This window comes from Borostomias antarcticus, assembly GCF_949987555.1.
Source record: "Borostomias antarcticus genome assembly, chromosome: 14".
Lineage (NCBI taxonomy): Eukaryota > Metazoa > Chordata > Actinopteri > Stomiiformes > Stomiidae > Borostomias > Borostomias antarcticus.
The window spans coordinates 21,667,415-21,677,414 of record NC_140247.1 but is presented as its reverse complement, the minus strand read 5'-3'; the positions used below and the strand labels follow the sequence as shown (position 1 = coordinate 21,677,414).

Genomic DNA, 10,000 nt, shown 5'->3' with positions numbered 1-10,000 from the left:
GGGAGGAGAGGGAGGAGAGAGAGGAGAGAGAGCAGAGGGAGGAGAGGGAGGAGAGGGAGGAGAAGGAGGAGAGGGAGCAGAGGGAGCAGAGGGAGGAGAGGGAGCAGAGGGAGGAGAGGGAGGAGAGAGGAGAGGGAGCAGAGGGAGAGGGAGGAGAGAGGAGAGGGAGGAGAGGGAGCAGAGGGAGGAGAGGGAGGAGAGGGAGGAGAGGGAGCAGAGGGAGGAGAGGGAGGAGAGGGAGGAGAGAGGAGAGGGAGCAGAGGGAGGAGAGGGAGGAGAGAGGAGAGGGAGCAGAGGGAGGAGAGGGAGGAGAGGGAGGAGAGAGGAGAGGGAGCAGAGGGAGGAGAGGGATGAGAGGGAGCAGAGGGAGGAGAGGGAGGAGAGGGAGGAGAGAGGAGAGGGAGCAGAGGGAGGAGAGGGATGAGAGGGAGCAGAGGGAGGAGAGGGAGCCTAGGGAGGAGAGGGAGGAGAGAGGAGAGGGAGGAGAGAGGAGAGGGAGGAGAGGGAGGAGAGAGGAGAGGGAGCAGAGGGAGGAGAGGGAGCAGAGGGAGGAGAGGGAGGAGAGAGGAGCAGAGGGAGGAGAGGGAGGAGAGAGGAGAGGGAGGAGAGGGAGCAGAGGGAGGAGAGGGAGCAGAGGGATGAGAGGGAGGAGAGAGGAGAGGGAGCAGAGGGATGAGAGGGAGGAGAGGGAGGAGAGGGAGCAGAGGGAGGAGAGGGAGGAGAGGGAGCAGAGGGAGGAGAGGGATGAGAGGGAGGAGAGAGGAGAGGGAGCAGAGGGAGCAGAGGGAGGAGAGGGAGGAGAGGGAGGAGAGAGGAGAGGGAGGAGAGAGGAGAGGGAGCAGAGGGAGGAGAGAGGAGAGGGAGCAGAGGACGGAGAGGGAGGAGAGGGAGGAGAGAGGAGAGGGAGCAGAGGGAGGAGAGGGAGGAGAGGGAGCAGAGGGAGGAGAGGGAGGAGAGTGACGAGGGGTCAGGCAGGCAGACGGATGGACAGACCCGACGGGAGGAGGACCGATTGAGGGGTGATGAGGAGACTAGAGAGGAGAGAGAGACCTCCAGAGAGAGATGAGACAGAGGAGAAAGACACGAGGAGAGAAGACGAGAGGATGGGGATAAAAGAGCGAAGCAGAGAGAAGGAGAGAATGAGAGGAGGAGGAGGCAGGGATGATGATGATGATGATGATGATGATGATAAGAAGGGTAGAAAAGAGGTGAAAAGAGATTGAAGAGATGAAGTCTGAATAGAGTCTGAATAGAGGCACGAGAATGAAATACATCAACACCCCCTCTCTAACCCCTAACCCTAGCAAACATGCAGGATGTGTGTACGTGTGTGTGCGTGCGTCTGTGTGAGTGTGTGTGTGTGTCTGAGACTGTAGATTAAGAATGTAGAACAGGGACAATGTGATGAAGTGGAGTGAAGAGGATTACAGATCTGTCTCTGTCATTACCTAGTTTTGGGATTAAACAGAAATACACACACGCACGCAGAATCACACACACTTACTGTCACAGGTACACCACTGGTTACCATAAGAAAACTAGTTTGAGTGTTGATTAAATGGATCCCTGGCCAGGTTAGACCAACTACATTACCCAAAAATCATTGCTACTCCACATAACTCTTTCCAGGAGCCATCTGACCAGGGGCCGACAACACCAGGGTCCTTGTCAGGGTTCAGTGAGTGGGCGAGACAAAGTACAGTTTGATTACTGTGCAGTACAGTGTCTCTCTCCTCACACACACACACGCGCGCGTGCACACACACACACGCACACGCACACACACACGCACACACACACACACACACACACACACACACACACACACACACACACACACACACACACACACACACACACACACACACACACACAATCGAAGGTTGAAAAATGGGTCTCACCTTGGGATGACAGGACACTCGATTCACTGGAGCTTTAGAGCTCTGTTACCACAGAAATGGCGCACGGCCACACACATACATACACACACACACACACACACACGCACACACACGCGCACACAGACACACACACACACACACGCACACACACGCGCACACACACACACACACACTGTCTCGATATCATATTGTGCCAACCGATTACAAATGTATCCATAACTTCTCCCAGAAAGAACAGCACAGTGTTTAGAGACTCGCACAGCTGATGAAATGTTTGGAGTGCGATGGTGTGACTCACCGTATGTGTGTGTGTGTGTAAGAGAGAGAGAGAGACAGAGAGAGACAGAGAGAGAGAGAGAGAGAGATGCCTAAAGCAGACATTGTGTATTGATTTCTGGCAACAATGTCCGCAGTCCAACAGGTCTGAACAGTGGACACCACTCTTATCCCTCTCCATTCTAGTCATTATCCTTTAGCTCTCTTTCTCTCTTTCTCTCTCTCAATCCAATTCAAAGGGCTTTATTGGCATGGGAAACATGCAATAATGAAGAAACATCCTCTCTCTCTCTTTCTGTCTACTTCTCTTCTTTATATCCCTCCCAACTGACCTGTCTTTCACGATCTCTCACCTCTCTCTCTCTCTCTCTCTCTACCTCTCTATCTCTCTCACTATCTCGCTCTCTCTACCTCTCTCTCTCTCTGTCTCTCTCTCTCTCCATCTCTGTCAATCTCTTCCTTTCACACTCACTGTTTCTCTCATATCTTTGATCACATCTTCCTCCTCCCCTTCCTCCCTCCTAAACTGCTCCTCCCTCTATCCTGTCCTCTCCTAAACCCCTGTGTGTGTGTGTGTGTGTGTGTGTGTGTGTGTGTGAGTGAGTGAGTGAATGAGTGTGTGTGAGTGTGTGTTGGTTCTGAGAGCAAAAGAAAGATAACTAAGGGGTTATCTAGATAACTAAGGGGTTATCTAGTGTCTCTTTCTTTTTGTGCATGGCTGTACGCCAGTGCACCATAGATAGCATTTGTCCGGTTGTCAATCCCTCCGTCCCGTTGTTGACCGGCATTTCTATGTTGCATTTGAATAAATAAATAAATTAAAAGCATTTTAATAAATATGAGCATTGTGATTTGTCATTTGTGTTTGTCACTGGATGTTATAGAAGCTATGTAAAAATGTGGTTACCTGGTGGTGCTGTCAGTTATTGAATTTATGTGCAGTAATTGAACATTTGAAATACTCCTGTTTTTAAATTATACCTACAGTAATGTGTCTCAGTAATTACCTTTTATATATTAGGCTATACTTTGCATGTATTTACCAGGTAAATGTTTAGTAATTGGGGGACTACTGTATGAAAGGAAGGGTTACCCAAAAAATGTTCAGAGTAAGTTAGTTTAGCAATAGAAATCCATAAGCCTAGGGCCAATTGGCCTAGGATATAGACAATAAACTACCGGTGGAATGGTGGTGGAGCAATAGCGGGAGCATTTCAGATTACTGGCGGAACGCTGTCCCTGACACTAATAATCCACCAGAGGTCCGCTGGCCATTCGATGTGCAAATGGCCAGGAACCCACCAGCGGCTTCAGCTAGATGTCTGCATATGGATTCGGCCACCAACTTGTCCATCGGGGACCCGCTGTAGGTCCGCTAGCCTTGTGTTATCTGGGTTTATCCCTTACCTTTGTCCAGAAACAGAAGTTGAACCAATTGCAGCAAAATAGCTAACGTTACAGGAATCATCAGTGTAACTGCTGTAGCCACTGACCACTACCATTGATGTTATGGAAGCTGCTGCTAGTTGTTGTGAGTTCATGAGCTAACTGGCTATCCCACTCTTATTGTGCTGGATTAGCACTGGAAGCATTGGAACTGATGTGTCCAGGTGACAAGACCTATCTTAATTTATCAGACATTATTTCATGTCATTTCAATTCACTGCTATTTCAGTGGCATGACTAGCTTCCGTCCTACCAGTCCTGAACAGAAACAAGCCAGCCACGCACATAAGCCAGGCTGGACCTGGCCTGGTTTGTTACTCTGTATCTAGTGTTGCTCTCCTTTCCAACCTTTCTGTAATTTTCAACTGCTGAAATGCCAAATTTCCCCCTGAGGCGATCAATAAAGTCTTATCTTAAGATTAAGGTGTTAGACAATTCTCAGGACTTTAGACAGTCTACTTGAAATAGAGTTAAACACCCTAACCCAAGACTAACTACCTCAAATAGAGTTAAACACCCTAACCCAAGACTAACTACCTCAAATAGAGTTAAACACCCTAACCCAAGTCTAACTAGCTCAAATAGAGTTAAACACCCTAACCCAAGACTAACTACCTCATATAGAGTTAAACACCCTAACCTCAGACTAACTACCTCAAATAGAGTTAAACACCCTAACCCAAGACTAACTACCTCAAATAGAGTTAAACACTCTAACCCAAGACTAACTACCTCAAATAGAGTTAAACACCCTAACTCAAGACTAACTACCTCAAATAGAGTTAAACACCCTAACCCAAGACTAACTACCTCAAATAGAGTTAAACATCCTAACCCAAGACTAACTACCTCAAATAGAGTTAAACACCCTAACCCAAGACTAACTACCTCATATAGAGTTAAACACCCTAACCTCAGACTAACTACCTCAAATAGAGTTAAACACCCTAACCCAAGACTAACTACCTCATATAGAGTTAAACACCCTAACCCAAGACTAACTACCTCAAATAGAGTTAAACACTCTAACCCAAGACTAACTACCTCAAATAGAGTTAAACACCCTAACCCAAGACTAACTACCTCAAATAGAGTTAAACACCCTAACCCAAGACTAACTACCTCAAATAGAGTTAAACACCCTAACCCAAGACTAACTACCTCAAATAGAGTTGAACACCCTAACCTCAGACTAACTACCTCAAATAGAGTTAAACACCCTAACCTCAGACTAACTACCTCAAATAGAGTTAAACACCCTAACCCAAGACTAACTACCTCAAATAGAGTTGAACACCCTAACCTCAGACTAACTACCTCAAATAGAGTTAAACACCCTAACCCAAGACTCACTACTTCAAATAGAGTTAAACACCCTAACCTCAGACTAACTACCTCAAATAGAGTTAAACACCCTAATCTCAGACTAACTACCTCAAATAGAGTTAAACACCCTAACCCAAGACTCACTACTTCAAATAGAGTTAAACACCCTAACCTCAGACTAACTACCTCAAATAGAGTTAAACACCCTAACCTCAGACTAACTACCTCAAATAGAGGTAAACACCCTAACCCAAGACTAACTACCTCAAATAGAGTTAAACACCCTAACCCAAGACTAACTACCTCAAGTAGAGTTAAACACCCTAACCTCAGACTAACTACCTCAAATAGAGTTAAACACCCTAACCCAAGACTAAGTACCTCAAGTAGAGTTAAACACCCTAACCTCAGACTAACTACCTCAAATAGAGTTAAACACCCTAACCCAAGACTAACTACCTCAAATAGAGTTAAACACCCTAACCCAAGACTAACTATCTAAAATAGAGTTAAACACCCTAACCTCAGACTAACTACCTCAAATAGAGTTAAACAGTCCCAGGCAATCTCTCCAATGACACATTAAAAGCCAGGCTGTCTCTATTCAAAGCACACACACACACATACGCAGACACACACACATGCGTGCCTACACACACACAGTACATACAGGGGCGGCGCATGCACTTGGCATACAAGGCAATTGCCTAGGGCGCCGAGGCACTAGGGGAGCACAAATCTCCGCTAGCATCCCCCCCCCCCCCTGCTCTACAAATCGGACAATTCCCGAATTCTCAACAACTTGTCGGGGGCGCACTGACACTATTTTGCCTAGGGCGGCCAATCGCCTTCTGCTGGGCCTGTGTACATACACACACACACACACACGCATGCAGGCACACGCACGCACACACACACACACACACACGCAGGCATACACACATACACACACCCAGACACACGCACACACACATACGCAGGCACACACACACACACACATGCATGTTGCCTCTCACACTGGGACATGGACCCGCGGGCGGGTCTGGGGCCGCAGTTGCCATAGTAACAGTGAGTAAAAGGGTCTGATGCTGTCCGTCACTGCCAGGCCTCTCAAACAGGGGCTAAGGGGGTCGGGCCTCTCAGACAGGGGCTAAGGTGGTCGTTACCATGACTACGGGGTCGTTAGCGCCGCACGCTGACAACTGTGACCGTGTGCGATACACCCAACACACGAACACACACTCTCTCTCTCTCTCTCTCTTTCTCTCTCTCTAATGCCAAGTACTAGACAAACACCAGCACACCAGTGCTGAGTCCCGTCCATACCTGGGTGGTGAGCGCGTGCGGTTCAGAGGGTTAGCAGAGTGTTCAGTTCAGAGTGGGAAGCGTTGAGTCCCGTCCATACCTGGGTGGTGAGCGCGTGCGGTTCAGAGGGTTAGCAGAGTGTTCAGTTCAGAGTGGGAAGCGTTGAGTCCCGTCCATACCTGGGTGGTGGTGAGCGCGTGCGGTTCAGAGGGTTAGCAGAGTGTTCAGTTCAGAGAGGGCAGCGCTGGCCCGGCAGGGAGGAGGGAACAGCCAGCGCACTGCTATGATCAAGTGCCATCGATCTCAGCGATTTATTAAGCCAAACGCTGTTGATTTACTGTCTTAGCCCTGTCTCTCTCCAAACTCTGTTGATTTAGACCAGGGGTGCCCACTTTTTTGGCTTGTGAGCTACTTTTAAAATGACCAGCTCAACAAGATCGACACCCTCCCCCCCACCACGTTTTAAAGATCTACACCCTCCCCCCCACCACGCGAAAAAAAAAAAGAATCCCATTGCTGAAAACATTTTATTAAAAAAATGTAACCAAATAACAACATTAAGGCTGCTGTTTCAAAATCAACATTAACTTTGTTGTATTTGTGCCTTGTACAATCTTAACATGTATCAGTCAGCTTAGTTGTCACACAGCACAATACACACAGCACTATCACTCTGCACTGAATGGAATCAGCCAGGGTTACATAATCCACACTTTTTTAGAGTATCAAGTTTTTGATTGATTTTGAGAGGCTTCTATCAGCCTTGTAATTTCTCATGGTACAAAATAGATTTTATAAAAACTGAGTTGGTTAATTTGATGGATTTTGGAGTTTATAGATGTACAAAGCCTATTGAAAATGAAATGAAGTGAAGTGATCAGCCATATGAACAAAATACTCATCTATATAAACTGAATTGCAGTACAAAACTGTCACACGTCCTGTATAGCCTAATCTACAAAGTATCAGGAGGCAAAAGTTGGATAAGGGATGTGACATGACTGTCTACTACACAATTTGCCTCCGTACAACTTCAACGTGCGTCAAGTTGCCTTTTTTTGAATGGCTTTTTCTAAATAGCTGGAGATCTACCAGCATTGCCTCTGTGATGGATGGCGATCGACGTATTGGGCACCCCTGATGTAGACTGTCTTACTTCTGACTCTCCAAACTGTCTGCGTTCTCCTTTCTTTCTCTCTCTATCTTTAATTCTCTGTCCCTCTCTCTCTCATGCTTCTCTCTCTATCTCTCCCTCTCTCCACTCTCTTATGCTTCTCTCTCTATCTCTCCGTCTCTCTCCCCCTATACCTCTCTCTTGTTTCCTGCTCTCTCTTTCTCTCTCTCTCTCTCTCTCTCTCTCACTTTCTCTCCCTCTTTCTCTCTCTCTCTCCCCCTCTCTCTCTCTCTCTCTCTCTCTCTCTCTCTCACTTTCTCTCCCTCTCTCTCTCTCTCCAGACTGAAGCAGCAGAGATGGAATATTCTCTTTCTCCCTGGTAATCGCCCAGACTCAAGTGGACCAATCACTTGTCAGAGAAGAGGCACTGCGGAGGAGACCTCAACAAATGGTCCAATCAATAGCCAGTGAACATTAGCACCCACTGCACATACTGTAACACACACACACACACACACACACACACACACACACACACACACACACACACACACACACAAACACACCCACACACACACTCTCGCACGATAAGCTGAGGCCAGAAATATCCTCCTCCTCCTGGATATAAGACCGCCTCCCCCTGCTGTGATGTCACACAGTGGCTCCACCCTTTCCAGCTCCTCTGGGGGCTGAGCCAATCGGCTGAGGGCATGGGCAGAAGGGTGGCTGATCCGACCAATCCGGTGCCTGCGCTGGTGGTGCCCCTGGCGGGGGGGCGATGGGGGCCCCTGTGCAGCGTGGGAGTCCAGACCTCCCCCGGCCTCAGGACACTCTCCTCCGTCAAGAGGAAAAGCAGCCAGCCAATCAGCATGCAGCCTCCTGGGAAAGGGCGGGGCCTGGTCATGCCTTCTGAGGAGGCGGCGGCGTGCGACTTGGCGGGCGGTTTCCCCATTTCCAAGGAGACGTCGCAGAACGCCTTCAACAGCCTGGCACAGGACGACCTGGGCCCCGGGGGCGGGGTCTACTGTCAGATCAGAGCCCTGCGGACCAATCCCAGGCCGCCTGAGAGCCGGGGCAGCGGCAAACGAGCGGCCCGCTACACCAATGGGAGCGTGGTCGCCCCGGAGGCGGTGGGCGGAGTCTGCAGCGAGGGCGCCGAGGGCAGCGAGACAGTCAGGGACAAGAGGAGGGTCCAGTCTCTGAAGGGGGAGGGGGCTCGGCCATCGTCTGTGTCGCGTCCGGGCAGCGTGTGCGCGAGCCCCCTCGCAACCCCTCCGCGACCCTGCCGGATGATGATGACGACAGGCGCGTCGTCGCCCCGCCTCTGCGGGACCTGTGGGCGGAGACAGTCACACGGCCCGTCCGCCTGCATGGCGCCCGCGTGCCGCCGGCGAGCGGCCAATCAGATCACGGCCAGCCAGACGTTACCCAACCCTGCCCGGAAACAGTACTCGACCGTAGCCAATCAAACGCAGAGGGACTCTCCGACGACGAACTCGCACACACCGCCGGCCGCTGTGAGGAACGCGCAGACGTCGCAAACGGCGTCGCAAACGGCGCACGCTGCCCCCGAGACACGCTCCTCGCCTTGGCCTCACGGACACGCCGGAAACACCGCCACGCAACACGCACCTTCTCCCGAGCGCTGCAAAAACACGTCCACGCAAACGGCCGACACGCAGACGACGGCCGCCGCCGCCCGCGACGCGCACGTGGAAACACAACGGCACGCGGCCCCGGGCCAGGACGCGCGGGAGGACGCCCCGGCCGAGAGCCGGCCGACCGCATCGTCCGAGTCGTCCGTACGCGCCGTCGCCCCCAAGCCCCCTCTCCCTGTCCTCCTCACAGGCTCCAGAGCCACGCCCCCTCTCCCGCCTAAGAGACCCGCTAACTCCACCCGGCCGGAGGTGACACCCAAGCCCGCCCCGCCCGCCCTGCTGACGAAACCGGCGCCCGCGGCGGCGACGACGATAACGACGACACCAGCAGAGCCGGTCAAGTCAGAGGAGCCGGAGGACCCGCCCCCTGATCCGCCGAGAGAGGCCCGCTCGCGCCACGGAGACGCCCCACAATGCAACGGTGCCCCGGGGGGTCTGTCGGGGGGGCGCGGGGGGGGCGAGGGGGCGGGGCTGCACGGGCGCCTGCAGAGCGTGGAGGAGAGTCTGCTGTCCAACCAGGAGAAGATCAAAGTGCTGCTCAACGTCATCCAAGACCTGGAGAAGAGCAAGGCCCGGAGCGAGGGGTGAGACGCCACAGAGACGGAGGGAGAGAGGGAGGGATGAGAGAGAGAGAGAGAGAGAGAGGAAGGGGTTTACACAGAGATAGAGAGAGAGGGAGGAAGAGAGGGAGGGATGAGAGAGAGAGAGAGAGAGGAAGGGGTTTACACAGAGATAGAGAGAGAGGGAGGAAGAGAGGGAGGGAGGGAGAGAGAGAGGGATGAGAGAGAGAGAGAGAGGGAGAGAGAGAGAGAGAGAGAGAGAGGAGAGAGAGAGAGAGAGAGAGAGAGAGAGAGAGAGGAAAGGTTTCAGACAGAGATGAGAGAGAAAGAGAGAGAGAGATGAGAATGGGGGCATGGATGGAAAGAGACTGAGAGATGAAACAGATAACGAGAGAAAGAGGGAGCGTGAGAAAG

General features: G+C 51.2%; 2 protein-coding genes across 2 annotated transcripts in view; one reads left to right on the top strand and one right to left on the bottom strand.

Annotated features, from left to right (window-relative positions):
• Positions 1–10,000, bottom strand: part of dock2 (dedicator of cytokinesis 2) — a gene marked incomplete at both ends in the record, with an annotated part of 127,702 nt that overhangs the window by 39,863 nt on the left and 77,839 nt on the right. The window lies entirely within an intron of this gene.
• The window catches only part of insyn2b (inhibitory synaptic factor family member 2B), a gene marked incomplete at both ends in the record, with an annotated part of 8,041 nt that continues 6,119 nt past the window's right edge, over positions 8,079–10,000 (top strand). Inside the window, one exon of the mRNA XM_084449101.1 lies at positions 8,079–9,610. Coding sequence (XP_084305227.1) covers positions 8,079–9,610 — 1,532 coding nt within the window. The remainder of the gene's footprint in view (positions 9,611–10,000) is intronic.